General features: G+C 48.2%; 1 protein-coding gene across 1 annotated transcript in view; it reads left to right on the plus strand.

The window, feature by feature from the left end:
- The window catches only part of CCT2 (chaperonin containing TCP1 subunit 2), a 310,711-nt gene that overhangs the window by 133,685 nt on the left and 153,934 nt on the right, over positions 1 to 23,092 (plus strand). Inside the window, exon 9 of the mRNA XM_078678105.1 lies at positions 19,631 to 19,758. Coding sequence (XP_078534231.1) covers positions 19,631 to 19,758 — 128 coding nt within the window. The remainder of the gene's footprint in view (positions 1 to 19,630; positions 19,759 to 23,092) is intronic.

Here is a 23,092-nt window from a genome sequence, read left to right on the forward strand (position 1 = left end):
GCTCGTCGCCCTGCAAGGCCAGGCCCTGGTAGTGCCGCCCCGTCCTAGCACGCACAGCCAGTGGCTCTATGGCTAACGCAAACAGCAGTGGTGATAGTGGACACCCCTGTCGTGTTCCCCGGCCTACTGGGGAGGGGGATATCCCCGTCCGCACCCTCGCCGTCGCAGCCCTGTACAGTAATCCCGTCCATCCCACAAATGCCTCCCCCAGGACAAATGCACGCATAACTGGGTACAAGTAAGGCCACTCCAGGCTATCAAATGCCTTCTCTATGTCCACCGATAGTACCGCAGCATTGGGGGTATCCCCGTGATCTGCATCCAATATACGGAGGCGGTGTCATATATTAATGACCGTGTTCTGGGTCTGGATAAAACCCGCCTGGTCCCGATGAACTAGTTGTACCATGTGAGGTAGGAGGCGGGTCGCCAAAATCCTGCTTAAAATCTTAGACGTCAGCATAGATAACGGGTGATACGCTGACCTGCCCAATGAACTCAATACTACAGTTCTGTGCGATTTCTACAAAAGCACAGTTTTGGGGAAAGAACACAGGCCCTGGGTACCTGGTTAGCAGGAACCCAGGGCACACTTAGTCAAAGAGCATTAACATCAGGCAAAATGTGTGGGGGACAAACCAGCAAAAAGAGGCACTTTCCTACACAAGGGATTTAAACGGGATTCTGAAGTGCCAATTGTGGTACCGTTTTATGGAAAGAACACTGCTACTGGGAAGCTGGAATGCAGGGACCCAGGACTCTACAGTCAAAGTTGCATAAAAGCCAGGTAGAGTATTGGGGGGGCGGGAGGTACTGCAACAGAAACACACTTTCACACAGCTTGGTATTAATCCCCGGTGTGGAGACTAGAGAAACCAATACCCAATTCCCACTTAGAAAGTCAATATGTTTCTGCCTCTTAAATCACAAGAGGCCATGGTATTCGTCGGGGCAGAACACAGCATCATATTGTGGCATGTATTCGTTAATCCCACTTTTAACTCTGGCTGATCTTTGTCGTCCCGCACTTTCCTAGATACCTAGAAAATAACAAGAAAACACAATGATTACAATGATAGGCTGAAAAAGACGCACATAGCATGCTCATTTGCATGCGCCAATTATGGGTGTGCACCCATGCATCACACTTCCATTCTAAAATGTGAGGCAAGCTCATTACCCGCTTACCCTAACTGGATAATCTGTGCCTCATGTAGGAAGGGCTCCGGAAACCCTTAAGTCACAAACTGTGTAGGAGGGAAATATAACAGCCTTGATTGTAGCCCCCTTGTTGCAAATTGAACCAATAGTGCCAGAGATATGTATTCCCTCCCAACCCCCCCTCCCCAAACAACCCACTTACTACTCCAAGGTGCGTCCGTTGTGGATCACCAACACTGCTCACCCCTTCTCCCAATGATTAGGGGGATGGCGTGTGTGCCGGAATATTTGTGCCAGTAAGCGCTCCTGCAATTGATAGAGCGCTTTAATTTTGATTGCTCTCAGCTGTGTCAGTTTTGGTTGCATAAAGCAAACACAAGGAGATGGTGGATGGAGCTCTGAAACTTTTCAGACACACTCCCCAGTCACAGATCTAGGTTGAATCCATCATCGTTCTTTAACTCACTTAGCCACCTCAGTTCAGACCTAGCGTTATGCAAATCACTCTTGACCCTGTGCCTCATGGGGACAAACCAGCCTGAAGTGCCTAGCCAGGTGTTCCCTGAACCGGAAACAAGCATCCTGGGACCGGTTTTGGAGTAACACCCCTCTTTAGCCAAGCTAACTTGAATCCAGTGGCAAAGTGAGCAAGGGACCCACATCTGGCTGTGCTCAGATGTTAACACCTGTTAACTTGGGATGAACAAAGCAAACACAAGGAGATGATGGATGGAGCACTGAAATGTAGGCAACTGTTTGAACATCCCCCTCGTGGTGTCTTCCCGCTGCCGATTACAGACCTGCCGCAGCTGTAAATGAGACAGCTGTCCAGCATGCATTGTTCTGCGTGGGCACCTCTCGTTAGGAGTTACGTGGTCAGCCTTCCACCCGATCGGCCCTTGTGGGCGTGTTACTCTACAGGTGTCAATAGTCCACATGGGACCAATGGGCCAATGCTGGGAAGGAATTTATTCTGCGGTCCGATTCTCCCCTCTAATCCCTGTCTCGGAAGGCCCCCACCCTGCAGCAATGAATGTTGGAAGTTGTAGTCTTATTAAAATACTGAGAATGGTCATTTTAGTGCTACTGTTTTTACAAACAAGGATATTAAGTGACAAAATAGGTGCATTGGGGCTTTTTGTTACCTCTAGGGCTAAAATGAATACCCTACTGTTTGTCAATGACTGGTATTATGAGCCTTTGGCATCACCACATAAAACACTAAAAAGTCAATTGCTGTGCCAGAGGGACTACCTTGTCCCAGGTCAATCTTCTCAGCTATAGTATCTATACTTGCTGTTCAACTGATTGGAACAGCGCTACACAACTGTAACCATGCGATTTCATTGTTAACCCCATTTTTCCAAGATTTCAGGCGGTATACTCGCCTCTGCTCCTGGGGCATTTGCTACCACTTTTTCCAGTACCACCCAGGATAGGTCACCATCATTGTGGTTAGTTTTCAAATAGTGTTTTTTCTTTTTGCACCTTATAGCGCTACGATGTTCATTTATTCTTATGTTATCTTATGAGTAGTCATGCCAACACAGAGTAGGCCGCACGGACAGGTAATCAGGTGTTCGAGGCATATGAGCTGCAGATTACACACTGTGCATAGCTCGCCACCTAGTGTTGGGCCCGGATGTTTGCAGTTGTTTTTGTCCTGAAAAGTTCTTTGAAATTCACAGGACAGGTGACTCTTCCTTTGGACCACATTGCGCATGGGCCTCAGCTCCATCCTTAGATTGTGTTTTTTTTTTCCCACCATCGGGCTCTGATGTGTTTCCTGCGCTTCGGTTTGGAACAGAGTTTTCGTTCGGCGCGCAATCCCTCACCCATTTCCGACGGTATTGTCTCGAACGAGTTGCCATCTCCATGCGATCTCGATCATTTCGAAGTCTTCGATTCCGGTCGTCGACGAAGGCCTTTGGGCCTATCTAGGCCTCATCTTCTGGTTCATGGAAAGGATGCCATTCAAGTAGTGTCCTCTATGTGGGTCGAAGTTTCCCCACACCGATCTCCATGAGGTGTACAACCTTTGCCTCTCACCACAGCACGAGGCCAGAGACTGTTCAGCTTGTGCCTCTTTCTGCTCCTAGAAGACAATTCGGGATCGACTAGCTCGAAGAACCACAGCTCGCTCGTCGGCTTCGATCCCAGACGACATCTTTGAAGAGGGCGTTGACGTGCCAGACAAGCAGCTGGCCGAAGAAAGCTCCAGCTCCTCTGATGCCGAAGACTCAGACGCCGAGGACATCACTCCATATTTGTGAATTGGCACATTTACGTGCGTTAGAGACTACCAGGGAGTCTAGCGGTGCTGGGCCTCTAATGTAGACTGGATCCGTAGGGGCAGCGTTGTATTTTTTTTCAATGCGGGGGTTGAGGACTCAAGCCCTGACATGATCTTTAAATACCTCTGTTGCATGCTTAATGACCCCCTTAAGCATTGGCAAAATGGAAGTGGACCTTTGTGTGGTGTCAAAAATGTCCAGTAAGAAATCTTCCTCCACAGTGTCTGTGTGCAAGTCGACCCCATGGTATTGGGGTTCACAATAAACCACACCAAGACCCATCTGCAACCGTCCAAAGTACAACAATACCTCGGTGCTACAATAAACACCTCAACATCGCTAGCTTATCCTACTCCGGTAAGGATAGCCAGCATGCAAGCTCTTCTCACAAAGTTTCAGCCACAACACTCCCTTCCAGCACAAGTGTTCATGCAGCTCATAGGGATGATGGCCTCTTGCATTTGCATAGTGCCCCATGCAAGACTACAAATGCGTCCTCCAAGAGTGCTTCGCACGCCAATGGAACCAGGCTCAAGGTCAATTAACATATCTAGTGTTGGTGGACGGTCGGACTCATCGCTCTCTGCAGTGGTGGAACCCCAAAAACCTTTCCAAACGGCGGCCGTTCCTAGAGCCATTTCCTCAGATAGTCTTGACAGCGGACGCATCGCTCTCCGGCTCGGGAGCCCACCTACTGCAACACACCATGCAAGGCAGATGGACACCACAACAAAAGTTACTCCATATCAATCATCTAGAGTTACAAGCCATATTCTTAGCATTAAAAGCTTTCCAAAAGCAAATATCAAACAAGGCTGTGTTTGTCCGCACGGACAACATGACAGCCATGTATTGCATATAGAAACAAGGTGGCACACACTCCCTTCAACTCCCTCAGCTAGTACAGAACATATGGCGGTGGGCTATACCTCAAAATATATTCCTCTTAGCCCAGCATGTTCCAGGAGTACAAAACACCATAGCAGATCTGTTAAGTTGTCAGACACAACAAATCCACGAGTGGGAACTTCATCCGCAAGTTCTTCATCCGCCAGTTCTTCAACCATTCTTTCAGATGTGGGGACAACCTCAGATAGACCTCTTTGCCACCCACCAAAACTCCAAATGCCCAAGCTTTGCTGCCAGATATCCACACCCACGGTCCAAAGGCAATGCGCTATGGATAAACTAGTCAGGCACATTTGCGTATCCTTTTCCGCCTCTACCACTCATGCCACTAGTAGTTCGCAAACTACAGCAGCATTCTTTAACCTTCATCCTAGTTGCTCCAACGTGGGCCAGACAGCCTTCCCCACTGGCATTCCGTTACCTCCGACAGGTGGATGCTGCAAATCGTTCGAAGGGGTTACTCCCTCCCCTTTGAGTCTGCCCCTCCAGCCATGCCACCTCAATACCACTGCATGTCTGGGGACAATTTTGCACTTCTCCAGCAGGAAGTCACGGCCCTCTTGGCCAAGGGGGCCATCAAGCGTGTTCCTGGGCCAGAAGTTGGACGTGGTGGTTGTTCCCACTACTTTCTGGTCTCTAAGAAGGAGAAAGGGGGCCATCTTGGACCTCCGGAATGTCAGCCTCTTCCTCCGGAAGGAGAAGTTCAAGATGTTGACTCTAGCTCAGGTCTTGGCTGCCCTCAACCCTGGATACTTGATGGTAGCGTTGGACTTGCAGGACGTATATTTTCATATCCCCGTCCTGCCCGCCCACTGTCATTACCTGCGGTTCACGGTAGGCAAAGAGCACTTTCAGTTTGCCGTGCTCCCCATCAGCCTTACCAGTGCCCCTTGGGTGTTCACGAAAGTGATGGCGGTGGTCGCAGCTCATCTGCGCAGGTCAGGGGTTCCTGTCTTCCCCCATCTCTGACTGGTTGTTGAAGGCGGGCTTGCCCCAGGCAGTTCTCCCACCTCCAGACTACGGCCAACCTCCTGCATTTGCTAGGGTTCTCCATCAACGTGCCTAAGTCGCACCTGAGTTCCGGAGCGGTTCTGGATTCGACAGTTTCGGGTATATCCGCCCGAGCAGCGAGTCCGGGATATTCAGGCTATGATTCCGATCTTTAAGCCACTATCACAGGTTTGAATCAGGATGACCCTCCGACTCCTGGGCCTAATGGCCTCCTGCATCCTGCTAGTGCAACATGCTGGATGGCAAATGCGGGATCTGCAGTGTGACCTGAAGTTCCAGTGGGCAGAGCATCAGGGCAACCTGTCTGATCACGTCCAGATCTTGACAATTGCAGTGATGGCTCACAAATCACGATTGGGTCAATGGCAGATCTCCCTTCCCCAACCGGCGCACACAGTTGTGACGGATGCGTCTCTCCTGGGATGGGGATGCCACATGTGAGAGGTGGAGATCAGAGGCCTCTGGTCTCCGGAGTCCTGGCTCCATATCAACCTTTTGGAGCATCGGGTGATCAGACTTGCACTGAAAGCATTCCATCCCTCTGTCTGGGGAAGTGTAGTGCAGGTGTTCATGGACAACACCACCGGCATGTGGTACTGCAACAAACAAGGCTGGGTGGGGTCGTAGACCTTATGTCAGGAGGCTCTCCGCCTCTGGACATGGCTGGAACATCAAGGCATTTCCTTGGTGGTTCAACACCTGGCAGGTTCTATGAACGTCAGGGCGGACAAACTAAGTCGGCGGTGCATGTTGTATCACGAATGGTGTCTGAACTCGGACGTGGAGCAAGGTCTCTTTCTGCAGTGGGGAGAGCCTTTGTTAGATCTATTCGCCACTGAAGAGAACACACAATGTCATCAGTCCTGAGCATCACGAGTAGAGCTGCGGTCTGTTGTACGCCTTTCCGCCTCTACCACTTCTGCCCAGAGTGCTGAATAAGATCCGGCACGACCAGGACCAAGTCATTCTTGTGGCTTCGGATTGGGCACGAGGATACTGGTATCCCAAGCTACTCAGCATGGCGATCAATCCCCTGATCTGCCTGCCTCTTCGGGAGGATCTTCTGTCACAGCAGCAGGGGATGGACCTCCACCCAAACCTGTCCAGCCTCCACCTCCATGCATGGAGATTGAGCGGCGACAGTTGACAGCTTTCGACCTTCCTTCCCAAGTCTGTGATATTATTCTGGCAGCGAGGTGTCCCTCCACTAAGACTGTATACGCCTGCAGGTGGAACACATTTGTGGCATGGTGCACAGCAAAGGCTGTGGATCCCCTTTCGGCCCCTCTTTCCGAGGTTCTTCTGTTCCTTCTCTTTGGCCCAGAAGGGCTCTGCTCTGGGCACTATCAAGGGTTATCTCTCGGCCATTTCCGCCTTTCTTCGGCTTCCATATCAGTCTTCTCTTTTTAAGTCCCCAGTTCTTAATCACTTCCTGAAAGGCATTACCCACGTTTCCTCTCGTGCCTTTCATAATGCCTCAGTGGGACTTAAATCTTGTCTTGACCTATCTGATGTGCGCTCCCTTTGAGCCGCTTCATAACTGTCCCTTACGTCTTCTCACTCTAAAGACTGCTTTCCTGGTAGCGATCACCTCTGCCAGAAGATTGAGTGAGCTCCAGGCTCTGTCTTCTATACCTTTTCTCTCTGTTCATCCAGACAAAGTGGTTTTAAGGACTCGTCCGTCTTTCTTGCCAAAGGTTGTCACGCCCTTCCACTTCGGGCAGACCATCACTTTGCCCACCTTCTTCCGCATCCTTCAAAAGAGGCGGCTCCACCGTCTGGACCCAAAACGTGCGCTCTTGTTTTATTTGAAGCACACACAACAGTTCCGGTTGGATGACCAACTTTTTGTTGGCTACGTGGGTGCCAAAAAAGGTCGGGCCGTGCACAAACTGACCATCTCTCAGTGGGTCGTTCTGTGCATCAAAACCTGTTACTCGTTGGCTAAGAAGGAGCCTTCTGTGGGGCTGCGTGGCCATTCTACCAGGGCAAAGGCAGCCACTACTGCCTAGGGACGCAACGTTCCCTTACAGGACATCTGTCGGGCAGCTACTTGGGCCTCGCTGCACACTTTTACCAAGCACTACTGCCTGGACAGCCAAGACTGGAGAGATGGCTTTTTTGGCTGTTCTGTTCTCCGAGACTTTCTGGTGTGATCTTGGTTCGCAGACCCTCCGCCGTGGTATCTATTCTAAGGTAAGGAATCTATCACCAACTTGTTTCTTTCAGATGCACAAGTTACTTACCTTCGGTAACGATATATCTGTAAAACATTAGTTTGTGATAGATTCCTTACCGCCCCACCCATCCTCCCAGTTCTGCGAACTGATTTCTAGGGTTAAGGTCATCCCTTTCAGGGCTCTAGTTTCATGGCACCAGTGGTCAGTTTCTTGCATGGCTCTGAGTTCTGGCGCGGAAAGTCGTGTACAGAACGGACGTCCGCGCGCATGGCTGGCACCCAAGTAGTCTCCGTGACGTCATCGCAGCACCTACGACGCCAGCGACGGACGGGAGCTGCACAACGCCACCATCCGACGCGCAGGGGTACTGCTGACAAACTTTCCTTATCCAGTCTGACGCCAGGGCATAAGGGCATATTCTGTGGTAAGGAATCTATCACTAATGTTTCTTACAGATATATCGTTACCAAAGGTAAGTAACTTGTGCATATAGCACCACATCAAAAAATTCAATCTCCTTCATACTGTAATATGTGAAATTGATGCCCATATCGTTCAGATATTCACAGAATTGTTTCAAATTGTCTGTGGTTCCTGACCAGATCATAATGCAGTCGTTAATGTATCTCTCCCAATAAATAATGGATTCACACTATTTGGTACCCCTGTGGCCCCAGATCCAGTGCTCCCCAAACCATCCCATAAAGAGATTAGCGTAAAAAGGAGAGAACCTGGAGCCTATGGCAACTCCTTGTATCTGTTTATACCACTCTACCAAACCGAAAAACATTATTGATGAGAACACCAATCCTGGTTAATAACATTTCTATGTGTTCCCATTGAGTGGCAGGTCTTTTGCTCAAGTATATTGTTACTGTTTGTGTCCCAAGATCCATTTTGATACTGATCTAGAGGTCGGTCACATCAACAGTGGCTAAGATCATCCCATCCTCCCATATTACATATGCAAGTATACTCTGGATATGTTTGGTGTCTTTGCTGTAGGATAGGAGATTCTTGACCAATGGCTGAAGTAATACGTCCACGTATTGGGACAATCTCTCAGTGGGCCCCACAATGGTGGAAGTGATTGACATGCCAGGTGGAAATGGCAACTTCTTATGAATTTTGGGCAATTTACTTATTTATTTTGGAAGTTTTATAGAGCACGAACAAGACCCTTGCGGATATCAGAGCGCTTTACAATCGGTGATGAAAATTATACAACAAAAATAGAAAGAGGTAGATCAAGTATACATAACATTGTGCAATATAAAACAAAAAGGTGCAAAACAGGAAGGTCCCGTTGAGACACGGCAATGTCAACTGTAGTGCCTAGGTTGTCTGGTTGGACCCATGTTATAAAAGGACTACTGGTGAAGGTACTAATGAACTCATAATTTCCTTAGTTAACGATCATGTGAATTTTGCCATAAGAATCGCTTTTATTTCCTTTTTTAAAAATGCTGTAGAGGTGATAAGTCTGGTTTCTGGGGTTAGTGCGTTCCAAATCCTAGGTGCCATCCCGGAGAAGGAACGTTTATAAGTTTTCGTCTTGATTAATCTGTGAGGCTTCAAAAGTAGGTTTTCCGCACTTCTTGTGGATCTAATACCACCAGAGATAGCCAATTTCTGAGTGAGATCCCGTGTGCATTGTAATGTATAGCCTTATGAGTCATGCAGGCAATTTTCAGGTGAATTCTGGCTTCAAAAGGTAGCCTATTCAAAGATTTTAAGTCTGGGCAAATGTGGGACCTTCTTTTCGAACCTGTGATGAGTCTTGCTGCAGCATTGATAGAGGCTCTTAGTGGTGCTGTGGTCACTTTCGGGAGGCCACAAAGAGAGACACTTCCATAGTCCACCCTAGGGATAACTAGCGCTTGAACTGCCATCTTGAAATCATTGCTCTGTAAGAAGGGTTTCAGCTTCCTCAGTGTATTTATCTGGAAGTTTGCCCTCTTTGTTGCGTTGCTAATGTGTTTATGCATGTTGAGGTTGCAGTCAAGGGTAATGCCCAATGATTTTGCTAAGTCCACAATGGTTGGTTGAACGTTGAATGCTGTAAGATGTTTGAACCAGTCATGTAAGAGGGGTATTTTGGCGGGTGGAGCCATTAGAAGGAATTCAGTTTTTAGAGCATTTAGTTTGAGATTGTTCGCAGCTAGCCATGACTGTGTGTTCATAAGCGTTGTGTTAAGCAATTTGATATCTTCTGGTGTGTGTATCTTAAGGTGTAGTTGTGTATCATCTGCGTACATGTGAAATTGAACGTTGGACGCTTGCAACAGAACAGTAAGTGGTTCCATGAATAAATTAAACCGTGTCAGGGATAGTGCAGACCCTTGTAGGACTCCCAAAGTTACTGGCACGGATTTGGACAGGGAGTTGTTGACCTTGAATTTTGGAGTCCGGTTTTGTATGTATATATTTCCCTTTATAAATAAAGGGAAATCTAGGCCTCACAACCTTGAGGTACATATATTCATCTTGGTCAATCGGGCCTTTGTCAAGCCACACTCTCAAATGTGTGATGATTAAGTCTGTCAATGGGCCAATGGGGTTGTTGCGGAGTTTCATATAACATGTGGCATCTGCTAATTGAGATCTCCTAATTATAGTCCTTTGTATTCATTATAACTATGTTCTCCCCCTTGTCTGCCTCTCTTATTGTGATGTCTTTGCCCCTTTTTAAGTTTTTCCAGAGCCTTGAATTCCTCCCCCGTCAAGTTGTCTTTAAGTCTGGGCTTGTGTGTTTGGTGTTTGTCCTGCTGTCTGTTTAGATCCTTAAGTACCAATCTGTAAAAGATGTGTATGTTGTTACCACTAGGAAAAGGTGTCCACCTAGATTTATTTTTGAGTCCACTAGAGATGGTCAGGTCACAATCTAAATTTAGATCTCCTAGCAATTCTTCCATATTGATATGATCACGATTGTCATCAGTGAGAGAGAGAGAGGAGTAATTCCGTATCTCTGATATCTTGTATGGTGAGAGTATCAAAGTCTGCAGGGTGTGTTTTAATTGCTTCATTGGTGGTGGGGTTATTGAAAAATTGGTTTAGTTTAAGGTTTCTTGGAATTTGAATAGGTCAATCTTTAATTTGCAAATATCCTCATACTCTCTAGTGCAGAAAGCAATACCCTTCTCCAGTAGGGTTATCATTTTCACTGTCAGTCTTTTATACGCTAAATTGATCTCCTCTACACCTCTGTTCTGGCTTGTTTATAGTTCTTGTCCAAGGACCTCGGTTTCATGCCCTTCCTTTCTTTTCTGTGCCTCCTCTCTTGCCCCTCTTGGTCTTTTGGTTATACCTTCTGTACGTTTCGGTTGTTCTTTGCTGTCCCTCTTTATCCTTCTTACCCCCCCATAAAAAACGATTGTCTGTGCTGTTTGATGCGGTCAGTGAGTCTGCTTCACTCTTGCTAGTTGGTACAGTGCTTAAAGAAGTGGAACTAGAACTGATGGGAGTAGTATTCTGTATATTTTTGATTAGTTCTCGATTATCCATACCTACTAAGTATTTTTTCGCAAAGGTACCTAAGAAAATTAGTTACTTACCTTCGACTATAGTTCTCCAGTTTTGGAATCTTTCATATATTTACTTGTGACCATCCTCCTCCCCAGGGAAGCTCACATTTCGTCCTTTTTTTTCGGGGAGTATAATCTACACTCGTGCTTAGAAAATCTTAGGAGCTGGGTCTTCTCACAGGATTTTTCAAAAGGGCAATGCAACCTGATTGGTTGACACCTATGTTTGGACTTTTTTTTTAAACAATACTGATATGTTGCAAAATTAAAGAGCCTAGGGCCTTTCCAGCCTCTGTTTAACTTTGCACTACTAATATAATATACTGTGGACCTCCCATCTCGATGGCAGGGAACAATTCAAGCACGTGAATGTATGAAAGATTCAAATACTGGCGAACTACAGGGAAGTAACTTATTTTGTTTACCCTTGAGTTCTGCCAGACTGGCTCCCCAGTCCCTACCTGCAGCCTTTTTCTGCAAACTCCCCAAAACACAGTGCCTCTGAGCGCCGCGACCCACTGGACTAAAAGACAACTGCACATGAGCCCCATAGCCCGAGTTCTGAACAACCGACTGTGCATCCCAGCCCCAGAAACCTGAGCCCCCTCTTTGGGTTTGAACCGACTGGTGTCTCCCCAGTCTATGATAGCAGTTTTTTTTTTGTTTGTTTTTTGCAGCCTATTGAAGTCAGTTTTGCCATTGACTTCAACCACAAAGCATCTCGGCATCTGGCTGCCCCAGAGCCAGCCAACCGAGGCGACCTGTTGGTGGTATCTTGGACCTTGGTCCCTACTTTCCTTAAGTTATAAAGAACAGTCCTGTTAGTCATTAACAAGTGGTCCTTGTAGGAAAGTGCCCCTTTTTGACATGGTCACCCCACTTTTTTCCTGGTAATTGATGCAATTTTGATAGAAGTGCACTGGGTTCCTGCCAGATAGGTCCCCAGTGCCAGATCTCTTTTCCTAAACTATATAATTGTTCCCCCAATTGGCAATACCTTTAGCGTCCCCTGTAAGTCACTAGTAAGTAGTACCCCTGGAACCTATGCTAAAGAGCGTCCCTAACTGCTGCAGTATGTATTGTGCCACCCTAATGGACTCATCACCTAACTCGTACAGTCTGCCATCGCAGGCTGCATGCCTGGGTGCAGACCAAAGTGAAAACATGACATGACACATGGCCTGTGTGCCATGTCTGCAGACACTGCATGCAGTATAGGTAAGTCACCCCGACAGCAGGCCGTACAGCCCTAAGGCAGGGTGCACTATACTACATGTGTGGGCATATCTGCATGAACAAATATGCCCATGTGCTGACCAGTTCAAGTGACCAGGGAAGCCATTTTAAGTAAATGTGCTGGGCAGTGATCAAAAACTAGTTCCTCAGCTACATTCTGACTTCACTAAAACCAAAGATGTTTGGTATCAAACCTTTTATTAAATCCAAACCCGAAAGTTCTGATAGATACATCTGCCTTGTGGATTCCTCACCTTGTGAATATCCCCCTGCGTCAGCAGCATCCGGAAATTCTTTTTGTAGCTTCGCGCCGACGTGGACCGACGTCAGAGGCACGGCATCGCGCGCGACTCCGCTGACGTCACCGACCCCCATATCAGGCCCACGCCGGCGTGATGACATCAGTTCCCTTTTTTCCGCGTCGTTGACACTAACAGTTTTCTAGGGATCGTCCGTAGCTTTTGCAGTAACTTTGTTACCTTGTGTTGTTGGTGTTTCATTGTCTTCTCTTTCGACATGTCTTTGAAGAAGACCAGATTTAAAGCCTGTGGTGAATGCGGCAAGACCATGTCCATTACGGATCCGCATGAATGCTGCTTATGGTGTCTTAGCTCCGACCACGACGTCGATGACTGCCGGTCTTTTAGGAAGATGACACCTAAGGCCCTCCGGGAGAGAGAAGCTAAGCTTCTTGTGGCGAAGCTTAAAGGAAGTAAGGAGAAGAAGAAATCGTGGCGCGGACTTGACGCTCGAGGTCAAGATCTCGCTCGAGGTCGCGATCGGACTCGTCCTCGGCCCATGCTTCGAGGTAGTCTAAAAAGAAGCATAAAAAGAGGACCCATGAATCCCGACATCGCTCGAGGAAGGATTCGGGTTCTGAGCCGAAGTCGCAGGTGAAGCTGGTTGAGAAAGAGGTGGTGTCTTCGACTTCGGAAGATCAGGACGCCGGGGGTGAGGCGTCTCATCCAAATTCACCAGGTTCGCCGAAGCAGACAGCGAATCCATCTCAGGTTCCATTCCATCCTCCGGATCGGGAGGATGAAGGTGAGGGGGACTTGGTTGGAGAGGGAGAGGTTCCGTTGCCGGAAGGTCTGTCGACTCCGGTGCACCGGCCTGAAGAGGAGGTCGACGTCGTATCGACTCCACGCCCTCAAGAGCAGCCTGGGGTTTCGTACCCAGCCTTTCTGGCTCCAGGTCAGGATCCGACGCATTTTTTAAATGCGATGTATGGTGTTTATCCCACGGGTCCGAAGGCGTTAGGTCTGGGTGTTCCCCAAACCTATGCTCCTGCGCCCTTTATGCCGGCTCCAGCGCCGCATTGGCATTTTCCGACGCCGGTGAGGCCTTCGACTCCGAAGCCATCGACGCCGATTTCATCATCCCTGATGCCGAACCCTGCGCGACGTCGTGGGATTCTTCCTCGTCCGGCGCCGGCTCTGACTTCGACAGAGCCGACAGTGGATCCGGCGGCTTCGAATGTGAAGCGCAGGTCGAGGCGTGAAGCCCAGAGGCTGATGGAGGAAGAGAGCTATCGTGAGGAGTATTCGGAGGAGGGTGAGCTGCAGGATCCTGAGGACCCTTTTGAGGATCTTTCAGTGGCCAGTGGCCTTGAACTGTCCCCTGAGTGGGATTTGGTTTCAGTGCCGGACGAACCCTCTAAAGATGTGGCTCCTTTCCATGTTGTGATTAAGAAGGCTGCAAGTTTGTTGAACATTGCTTTACCTACTGCTGAGTTCAAGTCAAATCTTCTCACAGAGGTCCTTCACTCTCCATCGGTGACTGAACCATTGCTGCCCTTTATTGATTCCCTTAAAGATCCAATTTTAGAGGTTTGGAAGAAACCCTTGTCAGCTCCTGCTGTGTCTAGGGCTGTTGCCAGAAGGTACAGAGCTGCTCCTGATGACCCAGAATTTTTATCCACTCGCCCTCTGCCTGAGAGTTTGGTGGTGCAGGCGGCCTGTTCCAAACGATCAACGGGAGCTTTTCCTCAGGTTCCAGCTGAAAAAGAGTCGAGAAAGCAGGATCAGGCTGCTAAAAAGGTTTTCTCCTCCACCAGTATGGCGCTGAAGTCCACAAATGCGACCTGCCTGATGGGGCGTTATATTCACGCCCTTATGGACACTGTAAAACAGTTGGTGCCCAAGTTGCCGGAGGAGGATAGAAAAGACTTCCAGGAGGTTATCTCTGACACTCAGGCTGCAGCAAGGCAGGTGATTCAGAGTGGATTGGACATGGCGGACTCTGTGGCAAGGGTCATGGGCTCTTCTGTAGCTACGAGGAGAGCTGCGTGGCTGAAGTCGAGTGAATTTTCTTCAGCTGTCCAATCTACGTTGTTGGATCTCCCGTTTGACGGATCTGGTTTATTTGGCAAGAAGGCAGATGCTGCTTTAGAACGCTTTAAAGACAGCAGAGCGACAGCCAAGTCATTGGGCCTTCAGACCAGGGGCACTTTTGGAAGGCGTACTAGAGGATTTAGCAGGTCTTCCTTTCGATCTTACAAGTCAATGCAGCAGCAGCAGCCGCAGCAGCAGCAAAACACGCTATACAGCTCTTATAGGGGCAAGCAAAGAGCCCGTTCTCGAGGCCGTCAAATCTCCTCCTCTTCCCCGTCCCAGCCCCCTGCCAACGCAGCAAAGCAGCCCTAGATCCGCCATTCCGGATCATGTGGGTCCGGTGGGGTGGTCGGCTTACCCATTACCTACGAGAATAGGAATTGATAACATCGGATCTTTGGGTTCTCAATCTCGTGGGGAATGGGTATGCTCTTCCCTTTCGGGAGTTTCCCCCAAATTACCCTCCTTGCCAGGGTTTTTGTTCGGAGGACCACCTGCTTCTCCTGCAGGAAGAAGTCCTGGCACTGTTCAGAAAGGGTGCGATAGAGGTGGTTCCGGAGCAGGAGAGGGGTCAGGGATGCTACTCCCGGTATTTTCTGATCCCCAAGAAGGATGGCAGGCTTCGACCAATCCTGGATCTCAGGATCTTGAACCTTTACCTGAAACAGGAAAAGTTCAAGATGCTCACTCTTGCACAGGTTCTTCAAGTGCTGCTGGAAGAGGACTGGATGGTGTCGATCGACTTGCAGGATGCGTATTTTCATATTTCCACCTTGAAGTCGCACAGAAAGTATCTCCGTTTTACGGTTGGGTCGCAACACTACCAGTTTGCGGTCCTTCCGTTTGGTCTTACTACTGCGCCTCGAGTCTTCACCAAGGTGATGGCGGTGGTGGCAGCACATCTCAGGAGGTCGGGGATTCCTGTATTCCCGTATCTGGACGACTGACTGATCAAAGCGGAGTCGCCAGAGAAAGTGCTCCTTCATCTGCAAGAGACAACTCCGTTATTGCACAGGTTGGGTATTTCGATAAATGTACCAAAGTCTCACCTGGTGCCTTCCCAGCGCAACCTGTTCATAGTTGCGGTACTGGACACTACTGTATGTCGTGCATTCCCTCCTCAAAGGATTCGCGACATACAGGAAATGATTCCTTATTCTACAATGGAGCAGTTGTTCCAGTCCTGAAGGTCTTACGTCTGCTCGGTCTGATGGCTTCTTGCATTCTGTTGGTCAACCATGCACGCTGGCACATGAGGACACTCCAGTGGTGCCTCCGCAGGCATTGGTATAAGCACAACGGAGATCTCAGGGAGTTAGTGAGGATCTCCAGAGAAACTGCAGCGGATCTGTCTTGGTGGAGCGTGGAAGGCAATCTGTCGCAAGGAAAGCCTTTTCAACTTCCGCCATCGGTGGCCACGGTAATAACGGATGCATCCACTCTAGGGTGGGGTGCTCCTCTGGGGGACCTGGAGGTCAAGGGTCTTTGGTCTCCAGAGGAAAGGTTGCTTCACATCAACCTGCTGGAATTACGGGCGATACGTCTGGCGCTCAAGGCCTTCCTCCCTTCCCTTCGCGGGCGGTCAGTTCAGGTCCTGACGGACAACACGACCGCGACCACTAAGTCCATTTATTCCTATAGATGGTCGTTGCTTGGTGTGGGGAGAAGTCCATTGACCCTTTAAGGGCTCGTTTGCTCTTTCCTTGGCCCAGCAGGGTTTTGCGGTGGCAACCATTAAGGGTTATTTATCGGCCTTATCGTTTGTTTGCCTGACCAGCCCTCTTTGTTTAAGTCACCTATTGTTTTACGGTTCATCAAGGGCCTCGTCAATAAATTTCCTCCCACTCCTTTTATTGTACCTCAATGGGACTTGAACCTTGTTCTTACATTTTTGATGGGTTCACCTTTGGAGCCTTTACACTCATGTCCCTTGAGGCTTTTGTCTTTCAAGACGGTCTTCCTTGTAGCAATTACCTCGGCAAGGAGGGTAAGTGAGCTTCAAGCTCCTTTCCACCTGGGGCAATCTGTTACCCTTCCTACCTTCTATCCTCCCCCTCACCCTTCCAAGGAGGAGGAGCGGCTTCATCGCTTTGACCCTAAGAGGGCGGTGAGCTTCTACCTGGACAGGACAAGAGAGTTCAGGTTGGATGACCAGCTGTTCGTTGGATTTGCTGGCTGCAGGAAAGGAAGATCTGTGCACAAGCGCACGCTTTCAAGATGGATAATTTTGTGCATCAAGATCTGCTACTCCCTGGCGGGTAAGGAACCTCCAGAGGGTATAAGGGCTCATTCTACTAGAGCTAAGTCTGCAACATCTGCTCTTTCTAGAGGGGTGCCTGTTGAGGACGTTTGCAGAGCGGCAACTTGGGCATCCCTCCACACTTTCGCGAAGCATAACTGCTTGGATACCGAGGTGAAGATGGACAGCCACTTTGCGTGCTCTGTCCTCCAGGATTTCTTGCTATAGGAGAGTGGACACCCTCCTCTGGGAGTGGGGACTGCTGTGGGACTCTATTCACAAGGTGAGGAATCCACAAGGCAGATGTATCTATCAGAAGAACAAGTTACTTACCTTCGGTAACGCTTTTTCTGGTAGATACAGGATCTGCCTGTGGATTCCTCACTGTCCCGCCCGCCTCCCCGTTGTCCACTCTTGTATATCATGTTTATTGTATATATTTATATATATTTATTGTCAAAGGAAATGTTTATTACATTTTTGCTTTCCCTTATTGTTTTCGCACTGTGTAATCTGGACATTGTGTACTGTGTATACTTTGTTTTGTTCTACTGCCATTTGGTCCGTCCGTGTGCCTCGAAGGCACGGAAAAAAGGGGCGGAACTGATGTCATCACGCCGGCGTGGGCCTGATATGGGGTCGGTGACGTCAGCGGAGTCGCGCGCGATGCCGTGCCTCTGTGACGTCGGTCCACGTCGGCGCGAAGCTACAAAAAGAATTTCCGGATGCTGCTGACGCAAGGGGATATTCACAAGGTGAGGAATCCACAGGCAGATACTGTATCTACCAGAAAAAGCGTTACCGAAGGTAAGTAACTTGTTCGTCAGGAACAAAGGCTGCTCCGGCCGAACGTGCCGGACTGCCTGCTGTCCTCGACATTTGCTCCAAATCGACTCATCCCCCAGCTGCTGTGCCTCCAAAAGCTTGGGAAGATTACCAGACCTTCATTCAAGATCGAGTGAACTCCCGTGGAGCAGCCGAGGCGGCTTTCCTGCAGGCTCACCATGAGAACTGTGAGGACTCGAACGCCGAAACCCCAACACTAGAAAGCACCACAGCACCCGTGTCTCCTAGCCCGAGCCAAAGTGGGCCAACTGTGCCAGCGTGGTCCCCAGACCCTCCAGAGACTCAGCCCACCTTGGGTTTGCCAACAGTGGACTCTCTGATGCCACCTGCAGCCTCCTTTTGCAAGCCCCCTCTACCGCGAGCGTCTCCGGCAGTAAAAATCTGATGCCTCAGGACACCTCTGCACCCGGCAGCGCAGCCCGAGGAGAAGAGGAACAAAGGTGTCCCGACATCCCAGAGTATTGTGAGCTCTTGTTGGCTCCGCCGGACTGGTCCCCGTAGTCCCAGCTTGCAGCATTTTTGTGACTGGACCTATCCACATAGACTTACATGGGGCTCCTGATGCTGAAAAGCACCTCTGCACCCGGCTGCCACAGTGCTGCCCGAGGTGACCTGTTGGAGCTGCCTGGACCTTGCCCTATATTCGCCTTGCGTGCAGAAGATTGGTCCCATAATTATGCTGTATGTTTTTCTTTCAGAGGATAATATTGCCGCTCCAAAAATTGCACTCTTTTTTCAAAAACTGTAAAAATTCATAATTTGAAACTTACCCAATTTTGATTATCTTGGTGCCTAAAGTTATCGAAGGATAAGTGTTATTTTTGGAAATTGATGTGGATCTCCTTGTTAAGTCGTGTGTATCATTTATTGACTGTGTATGCAGTAGATTTCTTATACTCCTCTGATCAGCCTAAGGCTGTTCGACTACAGTGCCCCCTGAGAGAGCTCCTTGGGATTGCTAGAGCAAGCTACAGTCCACTTATAAGGGATACCTAGACTCTTTGCACAGTATACCTCTTTTTAGTATACCTTATAAAGAGCCAGCTTCGTACAGTCTTATGCAGTGAATGTTGTCCCCATAGGTTAACATTACAGCAAATAAAGTGTTTATCTATTTTTATGCTGGAAACCGATCTTAAAGTATTTACCTGATCACGAAGATCTTGCTGCCTAAAATAATGTAACAATCTGTGTTATTTTTATAAATTGGTGTCTGATTTCTTTATTCAGTCAGTGAGTCCCCTTTATTGACTGTGTGTTCAACACACGTTCAGCACACTCCTTTGATTAGCCTAAGCTGCTCGACCACGCTACCACAAAATAGAGCACTTGGGATTTTTTAAGAAAACCCTGTAAACCAACAAGGATTCCTTGGACATTGTACTCAACACATGCTCCAACCGTTAGGAATCCTCTTTAGTACACATGCCCTAGTTACAAGGCTACAATTTACTTTGTACTTACAGAGGTCCTAAAGGTCTTGCCAATTGCGGAACAATTATACAGTTAACCTTTTTTTTGGGAAAGAACACTGGCGCTGGAGACCTGGTTAACAGGAACCCAGTGCATTTCAGTCGAAGTTTCATCAAATACCTGGCAAAAATAGAGGTGACCATGTCAAAAAGTAGCACTTTCTTACAGAGAGCATGAACTAGGAATCCATGAAGGTAATTATTTCCGCTAATGTGTCTTCGAAGAATGGTCTTGCTTGTAAACATACTTAAACGTGTTATTGATTAATTGAAGTCTATGTATTATATTGAAAGGTACAGATCATGAATTGTGTAATCTTCAAAAACAGCTATACCATATCGAGGTGATAAATCTGTCACAATTCAAAATGTTTTGTGTTCTGTTCGTATCATGACCTAAGGTTGTTTTTTATTTTCTTCAGATATTTGGTTCACGTGTACGAGTGGATTCAACTGCTAAAGTTGCAGAAATTGAACAGGCAGAAAAAGAAAAGATGAAAGAGAAAGTTGAGAACATTTTAAAACATGGAATTAATTGCTTTATCAACAGGTATGTATTTTAAATCTTCACTGCTTGGTTTACATACAGCAGGGCAGTAATATAGTTATCTTAGTTTGCAGGGTAGTGCATCAAGAAAAGGCACTTGCTTATTTTAATGTATTTTTTACAGGCAAATATTTGTGTGACTAGATATTATTGGAGTCTCCTAGAAAGCAACCTGTGCCATCCTAAATGTACTGAAGTTTGGTATGAGGAGAAAGTGCTGCCTATACCTGCTGAAAAACATTCACTGACATCCCTCAGCCATTACTTCTAACTATGCTAAAACTGTTATCCAATTCTTCGCATGCTTTGTGTTTCAGTGGAAGTATCTGCAGCCTTTTTTTAATTGTTTCAGGAGGGGAGGAATCAGGCCTGGATAGTAAATCTGCCATTTTGCTCTCACTCCAGAAATTCAAAATGATCATTTGCAGTTGGTTTATTGATGGTTCTCTTCAACCAATGCAATCGTTGATTTTCTGTTGTTGTAATACTGCTTACTTGAGTCTCCTTTTACCCAGGGATTCCTACTGCCCTAACAGCCTGCTAATGTATTGGTTTTGTGAATATTATTTTCTGGCAGTCCTCCTTTTACTTTATTGAATCGACCCTGCCCCCCCCCCCCCCCCCCCCTTACGTCCCCATGTTCCTAAAGTTGGATGAGATTTTTGGATTTTCTCTTGATCTAGCGGACTTGCATTGATTGACATTGACAGTCTGTCATAGCACCCTCACCCAACGCCTCAGCAACATCGGCATTCAAGGAAAAGCCTTGGACTGGATCATCTCGCTCCTCGCCGGGAGAACCCAGAGAGTCCGACTTCCCCCATTCAAATCAGAGGCCACCAAAGTCATCTGCGGCGTACCACAAGGATCATCACTCAGTCCCACCCTCTTCAACGTCTACATGAGCCCACTCGCTTCCATCGCGCGACAACACAACCTCAACATCATCTCTTACGCTGACGACACCCAGCTGATCCTTTCCCTCACCAAAGACCCTAACACCGCCAAAACCAATCTTCACGAAGGCATGAAAGAAGTAGCCGAATGGATGAAAAACAGCCGCCTAAAACTTAACTCAGACAAAACAGAAGTCCTCATCCTAGGATCATCCCCCTCTGCCTGGGACAACTCATGGTGGCCATCGGCCCTGGGCACAGCACCCATTCCCACAGACCACGCACGTAACCTAGGCTTCATCCTAGACTCCTCCCTCTCGATGACTAGACAAGTCAACGCCGTCTCTTCCTCCTGCTTCAACGTACTCCGTATGCTCAAAAAAATCTTCCGTTGGATCCCCTCTGAGACAAGGAAAACTGTCACCCACGCACTGGTCACTAGCCGACTGGACTATGGAAACACTCTCTACGCCGGAATCACAGCCAAATTACAGAAAAAACTCCAACGCATCCAAAACGCATCAGCCAGACTCATATTGGACATCCCTCGCCAAGACCACATTACCGGTCACCTGAAAGACCTCCACTGGCTTCCCGTCAACAAGAGAATAACATTCCGTCTCCTCACCCACGCACACAAGGCCCTCTACAAACTAGGACCCGAATGCCTCAACACACGACTGTCCTTCTACACACCCACCCGCCATCTTAGATCCTCCAATCAAGCCCTCGCCGCAATCCCGCGCATCCATAGATCCATGGGAGGAAGGTCCTTCTCCTACTTGGCGGCCAAGACCTGGAATTCTCTCCCCACTCACCTCCGCCTCACACAGAACCACATATCCTTCAGAAAGGAACTTAAAACCTGGCAATTCGATAAATAATGCTCCCCCTCCCCTAAGCGCCTTGAGACCCTCTGGGTGAGTAGTGCGCTATACAAATTCCTGAACTTGAACTTGATTGCAGTTAAGTTGGGAGGTCAGTTTGATGACTGTCTGATAGAGTGGTTGTGAAAGCTAACCGTGTGGTTCAGCCACCTCACAAGCGGAGATCTTACTCTGCAGTTAAGAGTTTGACTACCATGTGGCTAACACACCTAAAGCAGCCTCACCTGTGTGCCAAACACTTAGTTATTATAGTGAGATTCTCCTTTCACTCTTCATGGAAGTATCCACGTTTTACCCCAGCCAAATCGAACTTTTAAAATGAACGTTTTTCCCCCACTTAGAAAGCACGTCCACATTAATTAAAGCCATGCCATTTCTGTAGCCAGTCACTCCTTATCGGTTTAGCTATGAAAATGGCACAATCATTGCTTAGTGAAAACTGCACTTTAAAGCGGTCGCTCATGCTAAACAAAATCATATGCCAGGACTGCCCCATTAAAAGAGCATTTTTGCGTGTATCCTCTTGCACATACGTTCCTGGTGCAGACTTTACAGTGAATTTAACTCTAACTGCAAACACCTGTTACAGACCCCCAGGTACTCCTCTGTACCCGTTTTCATCAGAGATATTTCACACCATTGTGTCAGTGGAGCACATCATCCTTTTGCCACTTCAAAATATAGATGAATGTTATTCGGAACCTCATGTAATGGCCAGGGGTCTCTGACCACTCCCCAGTGAGCGTTCTTTTGAAGGGTCCGGTCGCCAGATAGATCCATGGCACCTGCGGGATGATATAATAGGAGATAAACTCCGGGAGGGCTCCCAGCTCTATTTTGAAGAAAATCTGGGATCAGTAGCATCACATATCACACTTTGGGAGGCGTACAAGACCGTCTTGAGAGGGCAGGCACGGGCCTTGATTGGGGCTAAAAAGGAGGAATCCATACAGATTAGGGGATTGAATGCGAGATAAATGATCTTGAGAGTAGAGCAGACATCACATCATCGATAGACAGTTGTCATGCTCTTGCATTTAAGCAGAAAGAGCTTAGGGCCCTAGCGGAGGGTGAGGCGCAAGCCTATTCCCTGGCTACGCAACACCAGATCTATGATGTTGGAGATAAAGCCCTTAAGCTCCTGGCATGACTTTAATGCAGAGATAGGGAGCGCTCCTGGGTGGCTGCAGTGCGGGATAAGTCTGGCTCCCTAGTGTCCACCACTACGGACATAGCGGAGGTGTTTGTGTCGTACTTCGGAGGGGTCTACACCCTGGTATGTATGAGGACGGAGGAAGACTGAGTAATTCCTCCACGACTTCGCGCTGCCCACTCAGTCCCAGGCGCAGAGGGATTGTTTGGAGACTGTTTTGACTGGAGAGGAAATGGGGGCGGCGCTCGACTCCCTACAGTCCGGAAAGGCACAGGGAGAGGTGTGGCGCCAGGGCGACTGACGCTGGAATCTGGGGATCACGGTGCGATCCCTGGCGGCAGATTAGCCTAGCACCATGTGACTCTGGGCAATGACTTGCTTAATCTTCCCGACGGCCCTTA

This window comes from Lissotriton helveticus, chromosome 1_1 (genome assembly GCF_964261635.1).
Source record: "Lissotriton helveticus chromosome 1_1, aLisHel1.1, whole genome shotgun sequence".
Lineage (NCBI taxonomy): Eukaryota > Metazoa > Chordata > Amphibia > Caudata > Salamandridae > Lissotriton > Lissotriton helveticus.